Source organism: Cornus florida, unplaced genomic scaffold, assembly GCF_030987335.1.
Source record: "Cornus florida cultivar Cherokee Brave unplaced genomic scaffold, ASM3098733v1 CherokeeBrave_3.0.0_Hap2_Chr05, whole genome shotgun sequence".
Classification (NCBI taxonomy): domain Eukaryota; kingdom Viridiplantae; phylum Streptophyta; class Magnoliopsida; order Cornales; family Cornaceae; genus Cornus; species Cornus florida.
Genome location: NW_026775575.1, coordinates 97,596,201 through 97,617,917, shown reverse-complemented (window position 1 = coordinate 97,617,917; position 21,717 = coordinate 97,596,201). Strand labels below are relative to the sequence as shown.

At 34.5% G+C, this 21,717-nt stretch overlaps 2 protein-coding genes, 1 long non-coding RNA gene and 1 other non-coding gene across 4 annotated transcripts; 2 read left to right on the top strand and 2 right to left on the bottom strand.

Annotated features, from left to right (window-relative positions):
• Positions 1 to 1,570: 1,570 nt before the first annotated feature.
• On the bottom strand, positions 1,571 to 9,237 carry LOC132307832 (uncharacterized). Its single transcript, XR_009482323.1, has 3 exons — positions 9,128 to 9,237; positions 7,880 to 8,203; positions 1,571 to 2,495 (listed from the first exon to the last, which is right to left on the bottom strand). It is a non-coding gene; the product is annotated as an uncharacterized LOC132307832 (long non-coding RNA).
• Positions 2,696 to 4,705, top strand: LOC132307831 (geraniol 8-hydroxylase-like). Its single transcript, XM_059805705.1, has 2 exons — positions 2,696 to 3,742; positions 3,942 to 4,705. Exons 1-2 carry the CDS (start codon positions 2,849 to 2,851, stop codon positions 4,545 to 4,547), a joined length of 1,500 nt encoding a protein of 499 aa, XP_059661688.1. The 5' UTR covers positions 2,696 to 2,848; the 3' UTR covers positions 4,548 to 4,705.
• A 54-nt stretch (positions 9,238 to 9,291) lies between the features above and the next one.
• Positions 9,292 to 9,365, top strand: TRNAV-AAC (transfer RNA valine (anticodon AAC)). Its single transcript has one exon. It is a non-coding gene; the product is annotated as a tRNA-Val (tRNA).
• A 1,987-nt stretch (positions 9,366 to 11,352) lies between these two features.
• Positions 11,353 to 17,444, bottom strand: LOC132309808 (blue copper protein-like). Its single transcript, XM_059808082.1, has 5 exons — positions 17,291 to 17,444; positions 16,814 to 17,146; positions 16,439 to 16,667; positions 11,768 to 11,880; positions 11,353 to 11,672 (listed from the first exon to the last, which is right to left on the bottom strand). Exons 1-5 carry the CDS (start codon positions 17,442 to 17,444, stop codon positions 11,353 to 11,355), a joined length of 1,149 nt encoding a protein of 382 aa, XP_059664065.1.
• Between the last annotated feature and the right edge of the window lie 4,273 nt (positions 17,445 to 21,717).

Genomic DNA, 21,717 nt, shown 5'->3' with positions numbered 1-21,717 from the left:
GTGTATTTCTTCTCACACAAACACAATCACTGCTCACCATCAATGGCGGAGTAATCGACGAACAAATCAATTAATGGCTTCACTCGCGCGGCACTACCGCACTGGTCGCGTTTGGTAAATGAGATGGGGAGAGGTGTTGCGTGGTAGAATTAGGTTTAGTTCATTTTTTTTTTTTTTTTTGGGAAGGTGAGAAATTAAAATAAGGTTAGTGATAAGGTGATGTGTTGTCCAATCCTTATTGGCCTTTAAGTTTTTTTTTTTTTTTTTTTTTTTTTTTTTTTTTTTTTTTTTTTACACCTCAACAACAAAAGTTAATAAAGAATCCAAACAGACCCTTCAACTGAAGGGTAAATTAGTAACTTTCTTTTTTCGGTGCCGAAGACCCAACTGTTGTCCTTAAATGCAACTTTATCATAATTTAGGGAGGTATTTGTTAATTCAGAGAGATTTTGTGCAATTAAATGAAAGCTCAGGATGTTTTATGCACTTTACCCATTTTTATATATCTAAATTCTAAATAAATTGATTTTGCCAGGCCAACAGAATATTCTCTATTATAATAAACCAGATATATTCCAAATATAGTTAGCAATGCATTTGTGTGTGTGTGTGTGTGTGTGTGTGTGTGTGTGTGTGTGTGAAGATCTCCGTGATTTCTGGGATAGTGACTTGCTGCAGTAAACTTAATACAAAACTAGTTTTTGTTGCGCGTACATGAGAATTATCACATGTTATAAGATAACGGATCACCCAATTAAATAGTCAGATTACCACCGATCTTTCTGTGAAAATTTAAAATGAAAAAGAGTCACAGTGAACTTAATAGGAAACTTGTTTTTAGTGTGTGTCCATGAGATTTAACACGCGTTAGAATATAATGGTCACCGAACTAAATAGTAGTGAATAGAATATGTGAGTTAAACATAGCAAAAGAGTAATCAATAGAGCGCCTTCTAATTGTAAATTTGCATTCTCAACCATTGGAAGGAAAGCACAAGTTAGGTAACTGGATCAAATTGCCGAAGATGAGAGAGTCTTCTCACCATAAATTAATAGGAATTAGGACTCCTATGTCCATATATATATATATATATATATATTCATTATTTCACATACAAAAGTTCAAACAAATGTTATAAATCTACAAAGAATACAAAATTTGAATACTCAACCTCTTTTGTGAGAAGATATTATTATTATTATTATTATTATTATTATTATTTTCATGTGTCGTCTTATGCATTTAATTGGACAAGACTCCTATTACATAAATGTGTGAAAATTTTAATTTAATTGTGCTGCACCATTGTAATACAATTTAATATGATGGATGGGTACTGTATCATGTAAATGTGTTACATGTGTTGCAGATTTGATGTAACTTGTTTCAAATTTTAGCTTTCCTAAATTATTTTTAAATTTTTTAAAAAAGAATTGAATCAATAAAGGAGATTGTTGTTATAGTTGGATGAATAAGTTTGTAATTTTTTAAGGGGAACAATAAATTAAACCCATCTCTCCTTTACAAGTTAGATAATTTCACTTGAACAAAATCATTTGAAATCTTAAAAGGGAATCTTGTCCCACATTGAATTGAAACAAATGAAAAAGTGATTGAATACAATATGAATTGAGTAACTTTACATGATAACTTAAAATTTTGAATCGAGTTGAGAAACACACAGATTCATTACAGTTAATATCAAAACCAGACTCAATTCATGATATGATATGAGGCCAAGTGTCTTCGAGTAATCAAACTGACGTAACAGGTTGATTGTTTCCCTCTTGCATCTTCCAAAAGGCAAAAAGATCTCTGAGAGTTGTTTCTGGGATCCGAAAGAGAGCAATGCCACGTGGAGGTAGAAAGCCCAAGGGTCGCTTCACAATTTAGAATCAGGTTGATTTTTATTTTGTTTATGCAAAAAAAATTCAGTTGCTACAATGATATGATGGGGTTCGCGGTGGTGGAGGAACTGGATCGAAAAAAAGAGGGATTCTAGTTGGAAGATATCGGATCGTTACTCTTAAGATCCCTTATTCAGATAACTAGAATTCCGATAACTATAAAGAACTTTAAAAGCAGGTCCGATTACTTGAGAGCCTTGGTGGGGTTAGAGAAATGATGAGCCCAAAATGAGATAGAGGTTGTGGGGCCCACACCCTCCACAAGGTACATCCTTCTCGTTCTCCTGGGGTCTGCACATCCTTTTCCAAGTTGTTCCAATTACTCAGCTGTATTCTCCCACCTGTTTCTATAGTTGCCATACCTCCAATTCACAAAAATCGAATGAAGACTCTTAACTAAACAAGTCAAGCTAAGCTATCCAATTCAGTTATGACTCAGAAATTCCAAAAAGGCTGCTCATTGTTGGACCATCTAAAGAGGTTAAATTTGATTTTGTCACTTGGGAATTTAATGCAAGCAGACAGCTGTGTCCAGATGAGGCTTTTTACCAGAGATATTTTCATATGAGCTCTGACAATTAATAATCCTGCCAAAGGAGAAGATAATTCAAATCAAATATTCACAGCCAAGAATGATGTGATAATCAATATTTTTAATCAATTCTGATAGGAGATAACATAAAAACTTAAAAAAAAAAAAAAGTCAACTCCTTATGAATCAGTATAGCAAGATGTGGATATTCATAATTTTAAAAACAATAATAACAAATCAAAACTACAGTGATAGCTTCAAAATATTGTATAAACAAAAGACCGAACCTCCCGAGTCTATTTAGCCGCACACATACACGCACTACACACAGCCTTGCAAACTAGAGAGCTCTATTAGTAACACACATACACGCACTATACACAGTCTAGCAGACAAGAGGGTAGAGAGATGGATTTCTTGAGCTTGCTACTGTGTTTTCTGTTCTCCTGGACTCTGGTTCAAGCCCTGCTTTCAATTAAAAGGGGGAGCAGAACAAGTGCGGGAAGGCTACCACCAGGACCTACACCGTTGCCGATTATCGGAAACCTCCTCAAACTAGGAAATAAACCACACAAGTCCTTAGCAGAGCTCGCCAAAAATCACGGTCCTATCATGACTTTGAGACTAGGCCAAATAACCACAGTGGTCATTTCTTCATCAACCATGGCCAGAGAAATCCTCCAAAAGCAAGACCTCTCCTTCTCCAACCGATTCATCCCAGACGCACTTCTAGCCCACAACCATGGCCTGTTCTCAGTGGCTTGGATACCCGTTTCAACTCGCTGGCGGAACCTCCGTAAAATCATGAGCTCACATTTATTTTCAGGTCAAAGACTGGATGCTAAGCAACAGCTACGGAGTCAGAAAGTTAAGGAGCTAATGGCCTACATCCACAAGAGTTGCCAGGCCGGTGCTGCAGTAGATGTAGGACGAGCAGCTTTCAGAACAACGCTAAATCTAATATCAAATACCATCTTTTCTGCAGATTTGACTGACACAAGCTCTGATACGGCACAAGAGTTTAAAGAACTAGTTTGGGGTATCATGGAAGAGGCTGGTAAACCCAATCTGGCGGATTACTTCCCTGTGCTTAGGAAGTTTGATCCACTAGGTATAAGGTGCCGATTGACGATTCATTTTGAGAAGATGATTGGGATTTTCAATCATATGATCAACCAAAGATTGGAGTTGAGGAGACTGCAAGGTTGTATCACAAGAAATGATGTGTTAGACACTCTTCTCAATATCAGTGAATCTAACCCTAACGAGATTGATCAAGTCCACATCGACCATATGTTGGTGGTATGTAAACTAAACCAGTCTGGTTTGCTTTGATCTTATCTAATCGATAGAAATATTTGTTCTGTCGTTGAACTTAGATGTCCATTGTAACTCTTCAGAGGGTGACCATACCAATAGGTAATGATTTCTTACTTCTTGACTTATGTAGAAATGTTTCATTAGCCAGTAAAGTTTGCAACTTACACAAACTATTTTACAGGATCTATTTGCCGCGGGAACAGATACTACTTCAAGCACTTTGGAATGGGCAATGGCAGAGATACTACACAACCCAAAGACACTGTTGAAAGCCAAAGCTGAGCTAGATCAGATCCTTGGAAAAGGCAGCCCAGTAGAAGAATCAGACATTGCAAGACTGCCATACTTACAAGCTATCGTGAAAGAGACCTTCAGGCTACACCCAGCTGTGCCATTCTTAATCCCTCGCAAAGTTGATGCCAATGTTGAGGTATGTGGTTACACAGTACCAAAGGATGCACAAGTGCTAGTAAATGCGTGGGCTATTGGCCGCGATCCAAGCATATGGACCAATCCAAACTCGTTTATGCCCGAGAGGTTCTTGGGGACAGAAATTGATGTCCGGGGCCATGACTTTGAGATAATTCCTTTTGGAGGTGGACGAAGAATATGTCCTGGGTTGCCATTAGCAATAAGGATGGTTCACTTGATGATGGGTTCGCTCATAAACTCGTTTGACTGGAAGCTTGAAGACGGCGTTGCTCCAGAGGACATGAACATGGAGGAGAAGTTTGGTATTACTTTACAGAAGGCTCAACCTCTGCGTGCTGTCCCGGTTCATGTATAATAACATGTATAATAATGTTGTTTCTCATAAGCAAAAACCACTATCATTTGCAGACTTGGGTTCTCTGTGGTAACTTGTGATCACTAACAAGTGAATGTTGTGATTTTAAATTCTATCAAGTCATAAAGATTTGAGGTGAAACCAATAAATATAAGAAATACTCCACAATATAATGAAACCAATATATTATGTCTTTACTACAATCTCCATCCGGCTGGGTGAATTCTGACTTGACCCTGTGTTTTTTCACATTCAATGTGAAAATTATAACTATTAGGAAAAATCATATTCCATCATCTTCTCTAAATGCTGAGTAGCTCATCCTCCCTACTTCTGAGCATCATATAGACCTATGATGCCCCGGGTAATCATCTTATTTGGTAACCCCTGATTCCTTAAAAGTAGCATTGTCTAATGTTCCTTGACCTCCTTGAGCCCTGGTAATCTAAAAATCCTTATATAGAAAGGTTGTAAGGGAAAAATTTCAGTCAATGTTGCTCGAGAAAGGCAAGGGAAGGAGTGCAGTCAATGTGCGCAGCGGATCCCATTAAGAAACAGGAGCACTTCAAGCCATGCATTGCAGGGGAAGACTGTTTCAGGGATTTTAACTGAATTATAAAACCTCCTCGTTTAGAATCAGGCCTCTTGCCACATTTGCAATACTTTACTCTGCAGAAATCGTTAGTCCTCTGCAGAAATCAATGCTGCCGCGGCCCCCCCCCCCCCCCCCCCCCCCCGGCGCAAAAAATAAATAAATAAAAAAAAAAATTTCCATGATTGCAAACGAAGCATAGTTTGGTTTTGAAGTTTCTAAAATTTCAAAGTGTGTATTGATGAAACTAGAAAGAACCCATTCAATAATTTACAGTGTCATGCAACAGTTAGAACCATTACCAAAAGGGGCATTTTCTTTAACCCAAATTTCAAACAAAAAATCCATAATTCTAGCAATATGATCATCCCTAAAAGAAAATACAATTTAATAAAATTCCTACAAGAACATTGGAAATATGTTCTTCCAGTGACAAAACAGAAGTGTTCACAACAAATGAACTGTTAAACCCTAGAATCCACCAGGTTTGGGGGACAGAGAACTCGAATTACTATTAATGAATAGTTGTCCAACAATGGAGCATTACAACTATTTCTAGCATTAAAAAACACAAGAATTTAGCTACACTAGCAAACCACCTCTAAAATCACCACAAAAAATAAAAAATAAAAAAATAAAGTCCCTAAGCAAAAGAATAAAAAAATTAAAAATCAAAATCAAAATAAATTTAATCCATCCCGATCCTAATAAAAAATCACGTGAAATTAGAAAACTTCCAAAAACAACTAAAATAAATTAAAACTCTATTGAAACAGCCCAATCTTGGATTTCAAAATGGCTTGGTTGTGCGGTAGAACTCATCTTGCGCTTCTCGTGCATATCTAATAGTCCTGTAACTCCTTCTGGATTGAAAGTTAAGGCCGTTTGAAGTTTGAACTAATTTCCCATAGTTTTCAAAATGATTCCAACCAACAAAATCAAATATAAAGATATAAACAAGTGTTTTATCTTTCCTTTTTTTTGGGTAAGTTTTTTATCATGTTTTTCTTAACAAATATATGAACTAATTTCCTGTAGTTTTCAAAATGATTCCAACCAACAAAATCAAATATAAAGATAGAAACAAGTGTTTTACCATGTTTTTCATCACAAAGATATGAACCAAAACACTAACCTAGTCATTTTACACATGCCAATACTTTTTTCCACTACATAATGGTTACTTTTGCCAATTTCTCGACATTTTTCTGCCTAAAGTAATCATTCTACGTTTCAAGTTTGGACTAATTTCCTACTTATCAAAAAAAGAAAAAAAAAAAGGGTTTGGACTAATTTCCTACAGTTTTTTTACACATGCCAATACTATTTTTCACTACATTATGGTTACTTTTGCCAATTTTTCTACATTTTTCTGCCTAAAGTAATCATTCTATGTTTCAAGTTTGGACTAATTTCCCACAGTTTTCAAAATGATTCCAACCAACAAAATAAAATATAAATATAGAAACAGTTGTTTTATCACATTTTTCTTCAACACTTTTGATTGGACATGTACTGAAAAAACATATCCAATCATTCAATGATATTGTATTATTACTTTAAAATGAATTAAAGGCCTATATAACATCTTATTAGATAAAAACATTACTTTACTCTAGAAAATAAAATAAAATATTTAATAAAATGAATATTTAGCTATGTCCGTGTGTCCTTTGTTTGGAAATTTGACACATCCGACACACGTACCCGAGTCCATGTAACATAGCACATGCCGATACTTTTTCCACTACGTTATGGTTACTTTTGCCATTTTCTCTACATTTTTCTGCCTAAAGTAATCATCCTAGGTTAGATGCTGATCCAAAAGTTTTTCAAAGGACAAATCATGCTGATACAGCTAAAAGTTTGACACAGATTTTTCCTAAGACCAGTAAGCAAGTAAAAGACACTTCAAATGGCAAAAAAGACTTATTTTAGCCTATTTACCATTCAAAGAATTCTGGGTTTTGGTGAATTTTGACTTTTGTTCTCTACCATGCCAATACCCCCGTTAGAAATTGTCTCAAATTCCTAGTCTAGTTAGACTTATCAAAAAAAAATTCCTAGTCTAGTTAGGTTTCCATTTCAGAGTTGTGTTTTGTGAAGGAATTTCTTGTTAGACAAGTCTTGGACTTTGTAATCCTTGTCAAAAGGGAGTTGATGGGTAGAAGTGTTTATCGGTAGAGCAGCAAGAACATTGATGGCAAGGAGACATGCTCGTGAAGTGGTAAATGGTGAAAAAATATGTACAAGAACATTGATGGCAAGGAGACGCGTTCGTGAAGTGGTAAATGGTGAAAAAGTATGTACACAGTGTTGGTATTCTATCGTTGTAACATTTCTATAGAATCATAGCAAAATATATTCTCCTCTGTGGGGCGTTGATGTAGGCTGGTTTGTATCGAACCACGTTATATTTTGTGTTTGTGTGTGATGGTTTATTGTCTCACATTGGATCAATGCTCGTGAGCTAAGCCCAAGAGACCCAAATTGGCATCTTAAACTATAATCTCTGTTTCCCTTAAAGAAGCATTGTCCAATGTTCGTACATCTAAATTAAGCCCTAGTTTATCAAATTTCCATGTGGGTATCCACAAAGCCTTCTGAAAAAAGGTTGTAAGGAAAAGAGTTCAGTCAACATTGCAGAAGGAAGGCATACAATCAGAGTAAGAAACATATCCACTGCAAGCCAAATGTAATAAAATGCACAGTTAGACAATACTGTTAAAAAGATTATCACCTGATATAGTAAAGTTCCGGTTTTGAAATCAAACCTGTTGCTACAGTTTCAAATATTTTCCTATGCAAAAATCCTTAATCACCTTATGCCATTTGATGGGGGTATACTAAATGCTCTTTGTACTCCAATTGAAGCCATGACCACAGAAAATGAAGCACAGTTCAGCTTTGAAGTCTCTGAAATTATCCGGTAAAAATATTAATATTCTCCAAAGACGAAACTACACAGAACATGTTCAACCAAATATAAATAAGTATCACGAGACACTTATAAACACCGCACAAGGCCCATCTTCCTTAACCCAAGTTTCAAACTGAGTACCTCCTGATAAATACAGCATAAGCCAATTAATCATTTTTCTTATTCCAATAGTGTATAGATCAATTATAAGCAGAAATTTTGCATTACTCAGATGACAAGAGAATCAAAAGAAAAGCACCGAAAAGGTGAAAAGAACTACTCAGGAGAAGAAGAAAAGCTAACACTAGAATCAACCCGCACATAGAAATGTGAGAGGGATCTTAACAGCAGATTCAGTGAGTACTGAAAAGGGTTCTCCTATGCTATTGCCCAATCAAAATAAAATAATAAAAATTACCCAAATGGTCAGGGTCCATGCACCATAAAATGAAGTATGATTTGCAAACTACATAAAAAGCCACAAACTTTGAAGGTCTTATACATATCAGACAAATAATGTTACATTCAATGTCGCTTCATTGGACATCAAGTAAGCAAGATCACATATTGATTGATTTATTTTAGTTTTTTTTTATTAAATACATAACAGATACACTTTGAATTTGCAGCAAATTCCTCTTTACACATATTTTAGTATATCCTATAGATAATGCACAAGAATGTTTTTTCTTTAACATCAAGCCATTTTAAAAATTTTGACATCTTCACATATTTTAACCTAAATTAATACTATATCACGCCTGCACCTGCTTTAGCCCACGCCTCTCAGCCAAATTAAGAACTCAGAGCATGGAGTGCATCCACTACAGGACTGTCAGCAGAATTAATAAATAAACTGGGGACTGTGGATGTAACATAAAAATTTGCGCATTTATTCTGTCTCAATTTTCTCAGCAACCAAACATACGGTTACAGAAAATCCGTCTTCTTCCACAAACATATAAAATGGGTGTTCTTTATTTGTTGTGTAAATTGATACTTATATATATGTAGATATCACCGAAAACACTTAATTAGCAGATACAAGGGAAGCTAGATATATGGTACCTGTTAAAGATTGGGGAAGTTCTGGGTTGGCCATTCGTAACAGCATGATGTTATAGGAAGCTGTGTAGAGAGTATTTTAATCCCTATGCTTCCGTCTTTCTATGATAAAGATAAATATCCAAAACAGAATAATTGTAACCAAATTACTCAGCATAGACAACAAAGGTGTCGTGGTGTAGTTGGTTATCACGTCAGTCTAACACACTGAAGGTCTTCGGTTCAAGTCCGGGCGACGCCATTTTTGCCAATAAATCATCCCTTTTATTATTATTAATTTTTATTTTTATATGGACTTGTAGTTCTGGAATAAAAACAAAGTGCTCCTCCACCTTTAGTCACTTCAAAGCTCAAAATATGATTTATTTAAATAAAACCTGACCTTTTTATACCTTGTTATCAAGATTCAGGTTGTTATCTCTAGCTTCATTCATGGCTGTTTATAGCCATTTCAGAGATTATGCAACTTCTATAATGAACTTGGGTTCACATGGTTTGTCCAATGTACATTGAATGGCTACATGATATTTAATCATTTAAAGTAACATTTTGAAGTACATTTTCTTGGTCCAAAATGAGTCGCATTAAGGAACTCATGATAAACATTGACACAAAATTTTAACAATAATCTGTTATTGTGGCTGCCTTAATTTTAAGTGACCACCTTCTTGTTCAATAGGAATGACAGACTACACAACACATGCTTCCTCCTTTCATTTCCTTCTCAATCTCATAAAAAATAGGAATTTTTTATTTGTTTTATAACCTGTTTGGCAAATTAGGGAGAGTGGGGATTCGAACCCCGGCACATCCGATTGGTGAGTTGATGAATTTCATTTACTTCCTTTAAAATTTGTCAATATCCCACATAATCCTAACCCTTTACGTCTCATAATTTTATACTTACACTTCTATTGTAAAATTTACAATAATGATAATAACATCTTTATAAAAAGAAATGTTGAAATTGTCTTTAAAAAAAATAAAATAAAATTGTGTAAGGAAAAACTTACCTAAAATATAGACAGGTTCAGCTTTAAAAGTTAGAAATTAACTCTATTGAGGTAAAATTGGTTACTGTTTGAAGTGTTTTAAAATAAAAGCAGCAAAAGAAGGATTAAAATCTACCTCAAGGCTTGGGCTAAACAATTGGGCCAAATGGACCACTCAATATCAGAGCACCCATTTTCACAGCCCGTTGACTCAACTGATGGGCTACTCCGGGCCATCAGACTTTTACCACCCAAGAGACATTAATGGACTTTTACTGAAAAGTAAGTGAAACAAAAAAATACAATGGGGCATATTTAGATTTCATGTACATTCAAAGTGAACTTAGTAAATGTCTACGTATTGGCATTAGCAGGAATTCGGTAGGTAAATTTTTAAAGTATCGCTTTCAAATAGTATTCCTGACTTAATTAGTGCGTATATTATGGAACCGATACACGTGCGCAAAAAAAAAAAAAAAAAAAAAAAACACTTAGTAAATGTCCACAATAGTATAAGCATGTTTGGCCAAAAAAAAAAATTTCTTGGAATTTTGGTCTTACAAAAAAGACTTTAAAATGAAGGAATTGACAACAAAAAAAATGGATTTGCAAACTCCACATCTCGTTGATTACAAATTTGTACCATTTGTCACTCATTACATGTTCCTTTTCTTTAAATAAATAATAACCCACTCTTATATTTAATCATTTTTCATCTCATTTTATGTAATAGCCATTAAAGTCAGGTTATGTCATTGCCACTTGTCACTTAATCATGAATTATTTCGGTAGTAAACTCACTTATCTATTTTTACTTTTTTCGAAAAATTAAGATCTCACGATCTATTTTGAAAAATAGATGAGACACACCACTAAGCTATAAGACTTTTAGTGGTTGAAGGCTATGCTTGTGTGCAAATAATTATGACTAAAGAACGTAAATTGATATCAAGAAAATAGAAAAAGGTATAAGATTTCCATGTGCATATACAATTTTATGCGACTGGGTTTCAAAAGTAGAACCCAATAATTATGATTTGCATATGCTACACAAAAAAAATGTTGAAAAGCTTGTTTCTTGCTTTTCCTTTAATTTCTGAATCCGTAATTCACACAACTAAAAACTTATTAGTAATACCCACCCACATGGATTCAAACAAAAGTACAGACCAATAATCCATACTCCAAATTCAAACCAGAGCAATACTTATTAAAAATGCACAAAATTCAAAATTTTTAAAGTGTGAAAATCAAAAGAACCCCAAATGCCGCAGCCATCAACCCATAAGCAACCATTCCTTGTGTTGCAGAGTCCTTTTCAGGTACAGGCGTAGGTGCTGGAGCCATTGAATCATATACCATTATGGCAAGCTTCTGCTTCCCCACCTCACAGTGCTGCCCCATACCGCAAATGTACCATTTCAGTCCCCCAGCCTTGAGGGTGATGACATCATTTCCGCTGGTCAGAGCCTCGTTGGGCGGAGGCACAATGCATTGTTGGAAGCCAGTTCCGTTCACCTTGAACACGTTGTGGGATCCCTTCTCGTATTTGAAAACTACATTAAGAAAGTTAATTCGTATCAATGGTCAGGATTGAATAGTATTAAGCGAAAAAGCATAAATTAGTATACCATAGTATATTACGATGTACCTAGTGTGTCTCCGACCATAAACATTTTTCCTTTGGCCCAAGCTTGGTAATCGACGTCGGTTTTCCAACCGTCATTGTCTCCAACAATGAATTCCGTTGCAAGAATTGGAGCGATGAGTGCAAAGATGGTGATGATGATGATATGAGTAGAGGCCATTGCAACTTTTTAGGGTTTATTAATGGCTCCTACCTTTTATCAGTTGGTTTTCTCACGGTTGCTTATGGAAGTAACTGCCACAAAGGGATGTATTTATAGAATTGAAATACCAAGGAGACAGCATAGGACCGGCCACGGACTGCCCAAAGTTGTTTGTGACAATATTTTAAACTTCTGTAAAACCAAGGGAATGTACGGAATATTTTCATGAGGTCCTGAAAAATGTGGCTGATTTATCTATGTGTGTTTTTACAAATATATATTTATGGCTGTGAAATTAATGCATAGAGTTCTAGGTTTTTGGTTCTAGTTATGGAGTTTTAACATTAGTGAACCAATTGGCATTTGGTGATGATCACACTCACACCTACACTTTGGCCGAAATCGCTGGCGGCTAAAGTTTGGAGTATGTAACATTGTTGGAGATATTCTTTTGGCTGTTACTTTTGACTTCATGCGTCAATGAATAAAAAACTGAATTAGAAAATCTGTCCTCCTTGAATTGGTGCTTTACAATCATCGCGATTTCAATCGCTACTGATATTGTTTTTATGATCGAGTTTTTGAGGGTCTGTTTGGAAGTCACAGTTATTTTGTGTTATTCTTTTGACTTAAATCAGAAATAACATTTATGTTTTGGGGTGTGAAATCTTATTTGGTATCATATAATTGTTGTAATTTTTGAAAGTAAAAATATGAAAACATGTTCCGTAAAAAGATGTTACAAATATGAAAAATAAAATAGGAGTTAAAAAAGTCACTTCAGATTTTTATTTATTTATTTATTTTAAAGTATTATTCAATGATACTTTTGTCATAATGCGAAAGTATTTCTTTTTTAAAAACGTTTCGGTATTAATCAAATCACAACAAATATTATCAAACACACTATTTATTTTTGTTTCGCTACATTATACTGTCTGAAACAAAAAAAATACAAAGCAAAATTTTTAGTAAGGACATATTTTAATTATCTAAGAAAGTTGGTAACATAGAATCTAGTCCCCGATCAATGGTTAGTAAGTTATACCAAAAAGATTCAATTTCAGTTCGTAAGGTGATTTGATATATCCTTAATCTGAATCACTTTAATTTTATTTCGATTTAAGTGAGAAATAAAAAATGAGATGATTTTCTTATAATTATTGAGATGATGCAATGACAAAATCACAGGCAAAAAATTATTTAGTATCAGCCGAAATTTCAGAATTTAAGAGTTAGAAAAGAAAAAAAAAAAAAAAAATCAAAATTATTTGTAGAAAACTAAAGAAGTACGATAAAATGACTGCTGCTTAGGTAATAAACAGGATGCGAGCCTTAGAAAAAGCATCACAATCAAAGTCATTTTCTATTTTGAAAAAGTCTGATTTTATTCTTTAATTTTTTTAGAATAAAAAAAGGTTTTCCTTGGATGAATAATAATCTGGTTGAACAAAGCAATTTTAGAAATATTTTGAGAATATATTACGTGCGTATTGGTTGGGACCATGAATGAAGAGGTGGTGTCGAACTATATAATAATTTGTCATTTTGGAGTAACAAATTGGAGCACTTAAAATGAAAACGATGGCGTTTGAAGTGAGTTACGTCACTTACACCATTCAAGAGATGGCTTACACTGAAATAGACGGAACTTTGGGCTGTTACCAGTAGAGCATTGGTCATCTGTAAGGGCCTTTTAATTAAATATTTGGATGCTATTAGGCTTGGGCTTCTCTTGTTACTTTCATTTGATGTAAGTGTGGTTGGGTTGTCATAGATCCGTAATGGGTTTAGCAGTCCATTCGGCCCATATTAGGTCTGTACATACATTTTTTTTTTCTTTTTTGGGTTAAGTGCAAAAAAAAAAACCTTGATATATAAGATTTGTGCAAAATTAGTTTTTATTTTTTGAAAATGTGCATGTTAGTTCATAAAATTCAAAAAATGTGCAAATAAGTCATCTGACCACTTTTTGACAAAAACTAAATATGAAAACCCTATTTTACCCTTTTGATTCTCATTTTGCCCCTCACCCATATGGGCATATAAACCCCATACCACCAACGGGCCAGTGGCCTACCTGTATCAGCTTCTTACCTCCTAAAAAAAGGTTAGGGGTTCAAGTCTTAAAAGACACATGTGTGTGTGAGTATCAATTAAAAAAAAAAAAAAAACATATAAACTCCATACCCATTTCCTCCACTCAGCTTCGTTCCATTTGGGCATACCCATATCTAATGGGTTAACCCCGTTTTTATTTGGTATCCTCCACTCAGCTTTGTTCCATTTAGGAACCATGACCATTCCCATTCAAGCTTCGGACTAATCTACTTGTTGGAATGGAAAGTTTGTCTGTCGTTTGCCCAGACGAAAAGGCGTAGGTGATGGTCGGCTAACAGTTGACAACTATTTCCCTGCATAGAGGAAAGGCCCTTTTGATTGACTTTGACAAACTTGCTAACCCTAAAATCTCTCTGTCAACTACTATTCAAACAAAATAAAAACCTAATTCCAATACAAAAAATCAAGAATCCAATCCGATAATTTTGCGTTAAGATAGATAAAGTCAAAAACCTTCATTGTTTACTCCAATACAAACTTCATGAAAGGAAAAAAAAAAAAAAAATCAAATTTGGCATCCAAAAAAACCAATGGATGAATCACAGTTGAAGATCAGAGGAAAAAAAAAGGTCGGATCTAAGTGTTCGTCGTCATCTTTGGCATATGCATCGTTCTGGTTCACTTTGTGTTGAATGATATGTGGCTCTTTTTTCATGGATTTTTTGCCTTGTTCATTTATCTTCTTCACCAATTCCTATCATTGTTGGAGTTGGAGGTGGACCATGGAAAGGGAAAAAGAGAGAGGAAGCCAGATCAGAAAGGCCGTCGTGCTGTTGATCTTGCACCCTACGATAACTATCTTGCTCTGATTTATTCTAAATCTGGTCCATTCGTTGAAATATGGGTGATGATGGAAGAAGGGTGTTGGACAAAACATTTAACAGTTGAACTCCTTTTAAAGCACAAATCGCCTCTTGGGTTTTGGAAGAACGGTCAGCTTACTGTGGAAACTATTTGTGATGGTCATGTGGGCTTATATGATCCAGAGACTCGTGAAATTAAGATCTTGTTGGATCCCAGTTCTAGGTCAAGGTCTTGATTTACAAGGAGAGTCTAGTTGTAGTTAGGAGCAGAAATGGATTCTGGCGGAAGTGGTCTAGGGGGAGAAGGCGGTGGCCATGGTGAGGAAGAAGTGGGACTGTTTGGTTTCAGTTTTTGTTATATCCAGTTTTAGATTTCTTTAGTTTAGCTTATTCCGATTTTGTTCAAATTGAGGTTTATTTTATTCTTATCCTAAACAAATACAATTTTACACAAATTGGACAAAAGAGTCATTTTACATCGCCTGTATTTATAGTTATTAATTTATTCAACTGAAGTGAGGGTATTATCATCATTTTATACCACACAAGGACCTACTTGCGCCAAATTGATAGTATCGGAGGGCTTTATACTACACAAGGACCTTTCTGCACTATATCGATAGTAGATGGGAATTTTTTGCACTTAACCCTTTTTTTCTTTCTCATATATCAATATATATACTTTGCTTTTATCCTTTATCAAATGACCTTAATAAATAAATTTTTATTAAAAATCAATATTCATAACATTATTTTACATTGTAATATTTCACGTTATCTTGGCATTTTTCTTATTATTTAACTTTTGACAAAGTGCAAAAATAACCTTATTATATACATACAAAAGGTGCAAATACTCCTTGGTGTTAAAAAAAAAAATCTACATTTTTTCAAATTCAGTAAATAAAAATATTTTGCCAATTTGAAAATTGAAATACTTAAAATGCTCTTAAGATAAATTAAAAATAAAAAAATTAATTACATAAAACACGGGTATTTCGGAATTTTAATTATAAAAAAATGGGTCAAAAATGAAGGTAAAGGAGTAATTTACACATATTTACGAAAGGTATTTTATTATTATTTTTTTTCACTTTACCAACTTTTAAACGAACTCAGATGCTCCATAATAATGGAAGATGCTATTTTATTTTTTGGAAGTTAAAACAATTACGCACACATCATATCTCAACCAAGATTCGAACCCCGACCTCTCTGATGATACCGCTGGCCAATTAGTCCTCTGGTGATGCTAAGTTTTCTTGACCTTGTTATAATCCTTGAATACTTAGAATCAATGCCACAAATTATACATACCATTCATCTAAAATTAAACTTCATATCCATTTATATAAAATCTTGCAACCTTATCCAATATCACACAAAGCAGAAACTCCAATTTTACTAACAGAACAACAGTAAATCGATCATTCCACTTCAACAATACAAACCAACAATTAAACCTGACAAATCCAAGCCAAAACAACATAAAGTGACTTACAAAAAACTGAAAAGACTACTACAAAGCACAACAATCAAAAGAATGCCACACGTTTCAGTCATCCCTCCTTGACATTCACAGCAGCTAGTTTTAGCGAAGGCCGTGTGGCTGACATTGGAGATGTAGATTGAGGCAGAACAGTTATGACCAACTTTTGATTTCCTACTGCACAATGATTAGCAACACCACAAATGTACCATTTTCTCCCCGGAGTGGCAAGGGTGATCACATCACTTCCGGTGGTCAAAGCCTCACTGAGAGGTGGCTTTATGCACTCTTGGAAGCCAGTTCCATTGACTTTGAAGACATTATGCACTCCTACAGGATAGTTAAAAACTGCAACAGAAATATTTATGTTATCAAACAATATTTTCACAATCTATATTAATTTTGCAGTTTTCTTAATGAACAAAATCAAAATAGCAAGCAATGTTAGAGAATTACGAACTAGTAGAGATAGAGTATTGAAAAAGCTTAAGTACCTAGTTTGTCTCTGACCACAAACTTCTTTCCCTCGGCCCAAGCTTGATAATTGAAGTAAGGGGTCCAACCATTGTCATCCCCAACGACAAATTTCATTGCAGACTCATATGCTGGAGATGTAGATTGAGGCAGAACAGTTATGATGAGCTTCTGATTTCCAACCGCACAATGCTTGGCAACATCACAAATATACCATTTTCTCCCCGGGGTGGCAAGGGTGATCACATCACTTCCGGTGGTCAGAGCCTCACTAAGAGGTGGCTTGATGCACTCTTGGAAGCCAGCTCCATTGACTTTGAAGACATTGTGAGCTCCTACCGGATAGTTGAAAGCTGCATCCGAAAAATTTATGTCATCAAACAATATTTTCACAATCTAGAATTTTGCAGTTTCTTAACAAGCAAAATCAAAATAGCAAGCAATGTTATAGAGAATTACGAACTAGTAGAGATAGAGTATTGAAAGAGCTGAAGTACCTAGTTTGTCTCCGATCACAAACTCCTTTCCCTTAGCCCAGGCTTGGTAATTGAAGTAAGGGGTCCAACCATTGTCATCCCCAACAATAAATTCCTTTGCGAAAATAGAAGTGAAAAGTATTGCAAGGATGGTAATGACAATGATGTGGGCCATTACGACTTTTTTGACTCGATTTTAGTAGTTGAATTTCTTGAAGGTAGCTCACTGAAGTGCAGAATTAGCTAAAAAATGATGCCTATTTATAGAATTCTAATGCCAAGAAGAAAGAACATGCATGGCCGACTTATGGCATTGTAATGCCTCTACCGTGGCCAAAATGCTGACATCCAAATTAAATTATGCATGTATTTAGAGCTATTCGTTTTGGCAATATATATACTATGACTGGGTCATTGTATAACTAAAACTCTGAATTTAGAGAATCTGTCCTCCTTGATTGTGTCGTAGAATTATTGAGATAATGTTTATATATATTATCAACTTAAATAAATCAAGAATAGTGCTTGTAGTAAAGTTTTAAAATAATAATAATAACAATCGTACCTGATTAGTGATTCATGATTAAACATTACAGTACTTTTGAGAATTTCTAGAAGATCTATTGATAATCATGTTAAAATCTATTTTTACAAAATATAGTGCTTAATTAAGACCATAGAATAATTTTTATTTTAAAAAAATTCCAACGTACAAATGACACTGACATTGCTTTTCGAAATTAAGAATCAGATAAGTGTGAGTGTGGCAAATGTTAGTAACCCTTCCAGAGATTGAGACTTGGTCTAAGTTTATATTTTATTAATTGAAAGATTTGATCATAAATGGAACACATCACCCATAGCTTACCTATTCAACTCAAGCATGCTGTATATCAATAAGAAAATCTATTAAAAAAAAAAAAAATTGGAATGGATACTCTATGTTACATGCTCCCACTTCCACTGTAGAACTAGCAACGGCTACAACAACCTCGCTGGTTTCTGATGTTCAGCTTTCACTCGTTGACATATCAAACACTTTGCTACAAATTTTGCAATTTCACGCTTTATATTGTTCTACCAGTAGTATTCCTTCAAATCCCTGTACATTTTAGTACTCCCTAGATGCAAAGCATAATAAGAACTTTAGGTTTCATCTAAAATATCTTTTTTCAAAGAAACATCATTTGGAACACAGATTCGACTTTTAAAATATAAAGACGTCCCTGTGAGTCGTACGCAACGAAAATTACTTAGAAAGTTTTTGTTTGTTTTGTGAAACAGATCTGTGTCCTTAACGACTTTACTTATTTTATATTTTAGCAATTAAACAGTTAATCACATGCAGATAAAATAAAGTAAAGTATAAAGTTAGAGATGACACCAGGATTTTAGCAAGCAAACCCTGTTTGGTTTTAAATAAATAATTCACAGGTAGAAATCAAGAATATTACAATTAATTAAATAGAGAATTTAGGTTCGTACCTGATTGATGATTAAATCGCAAATACCTTTAGAATATCCATATAATCCTCTGTGAATTCCTGCAAAACATTAGAGCGTTTTACCCCCTTCTGAGAGTTGTCGATACGATAGGTCTGAATAAGGGTTTTAAAACCTTTATATATATAACAACAACAGGAGAGGGGGGGGGGGGGGGGGACGGCTTCTCTACAAATAAACATACCTAAGTCTCCCTTCATATCATGGAAACTTAGATATCAATGGTTAGAAATAAATCACACCAAATAAGTTGGAAAACCACACTCCAATGATATAAAACCATACTCCCAATTAGACCACCAAATTAGAAAGTATAACCCAATTCATCAAGTATCAATAATCACGTTGCAATCCTATTTTAGAAAACGTAGTACATAGGACCATAAAATAATTTTTATTATTTAAATATATATATATAAATTCCAACAATCTCCCACTTGGTCCATGCACTCTAAGTTTTATAAAATGACACTATGGATTGCAACATACTTTATAAAAGTCGAGTGGCCACTCATTTTTATTTAGAAAACACAATTATCGAAATTGATGGATTAAAACTTTAGAACACTCTCCTCCATAAATTTCCTCAATAGTAGATCATGAATGCGTAGACAAGTAATATATTAGTCTAAACAGTTCCATGGTCTCAAAACTGATTCCATCTAGGATTCAAGCAAATATAGTGGTTCTACTGTATTTCATGAGATGTGCAAACTGCATGGGGTCTAAACGTACACCTCACCATCCGTCCTACTTCATACCATCGCGGTATGTCACCTGAACATATTACAGCGAACCGCCAACCTTCTGTTCAGTGTGAGGGTTTACCGATATGGAGCCAATCCCATATCTAGCCCAAGCTATCCATCCTACTTCATACCATCGCGATATGTCACCTAAACATATTAAAGCAAACCGCTAACCTTCTGTTCAGTGTGAGGGTTTACCGATATGGAGTCAATCCCATATCTAGCCCAAGTTATCCTTATGGAGTGTGAAAAAACTCCCACATGCAAAATTTAATATTTATGTTTGGATTTACTAATGTGGTGTCAATCTCACATCTAATCCAAACAAGCTCATGAGTGAAATACCACTCCTAGACAAATCTTACATTTGGATTTATCGATATGGCGTCAATCTCATATCTAGCCTAAACAACTGTATGAGTGAATTATCACTCTCAGACAACCTTTAATAATTATTTTGGATTTATCGATGTGGTACCAATCTCACATCTAACCTAAACAACCTCATGAGTGAAATATCACTCTAGGCAAATATAATAGTACGTGCATAAACCATATATATCAAGATAATAATAATTATGCATCATAACTTTATTTTGGATGCAAATAACTGTCACCATAAGGCATAAACTGGAGTAAAAATAACTGTCACCACAAGTCGTAAAGAAACTAACTATAATGTAGCATATACAAAAGAAATACAAGCCATCATACCATAATGACTCTCGAACACCTATCCGAATCACGTGCTCTTTAAATACTTTATTATCTTCGGCTGAAGACTTTAGTAAAAGGATTTGCAACAATCTTTCTGTAACCATATAGGAAAATCTTAATGACACTTCAACCCTAACCTTCTCATGCTGGAAAATGTACTTTATGTCAATGGGCTTACTACGCTTAATTACCCTTAAATTGTTTCATATATTTAATTAATATAAGCCTTTAGAGAAAGTCTAAGTATTCCTGTAGCGTGTTCTCTATGGATCCTAATGCCAAGAACATACTTTGCATACTCATGTCAATTCTTTACATAAAATTCTTAATATCATGTATCACATGAATGTTATTGTTACCTTGCAAAATATCAACAAATAGGATAAGGAAAACAAAATGACTCCCACTGAACTTAAGGTATATGCATTCATCCATAACATTCTCTTTGAACTTACAATTAGTAACCACTGTATCAAAATTTTGGATACTACTGCTGTAAAACTTATTTAAGCCATAAATGAGTGATAATAAAAGAATCACTCTTAAAGAGTTCTTTAATGAAACCGGAAAATAATCTCAAAGAAAACAACACTTCACTTTTGCTTAAGCACTTGACCACCAATTTTGTCTTATATCCACCAGACACCTCAAAATCACCAACTACAGTATACTTCCAAGCTCTAGAAGATCTCCTAAGCTAAACTGGCTTAGGAACTAGATTAGAAACTAAAAGAAAAGCCTACAAAGAAGAAATAACTAAATGAGTGGGAATAATTGAAAGAGTGGGAATTAGAGCTTTAACTGAAACCACTATAGAAAGTGGAATAAAGTCTGAAATAAATAGAATAGATGCTGAAAATACTTTTCTGCAAAAGAAACTACAATATCTTAAACTCTCACTGGATTCGCCACTCTCATTAAATATTCATGACATATTCCAATAATCTCCATAGGTCTACAGGATAGTAAAATCTCAAATTCTTTAATCTTTTAAGATGTCTAATAAAATAATCATTGGTAATGTGAGTATTAAGCTCTTTAATATCTTCATTATATAACTCTATCTCTATAAGACATCCCCACACTTTCTTTTCTGTAACTTTATTTTGCCCAGGAGAACTAGGAATGGTGTACTGTGGCACAATGCCCTACTCTTTAAGTATGTACTGAAAGTACTACAATTTACACCCTCCTTACCATTCTCCCAATAAAACTTACCACCTTTGTCCGATTTTAAAACCATAATCTTTATACCAACTACTTTCAACTTTAGTCTAGAAGTTTTTACACACATCAAGTGTTTCGGACTTCTGGTGGATTAATTATACAATCATACATTGAGAACTTATCAATGAAGACAATGAAATACCTTTGTCGCTACAATAAAAATGGACCACAAATTTCGGTATAAATATAGTCCAAAAAACCAAATAATCGACTAACCTTAAAATTGCGTTTCTTAGCATCTATCCTTTGACA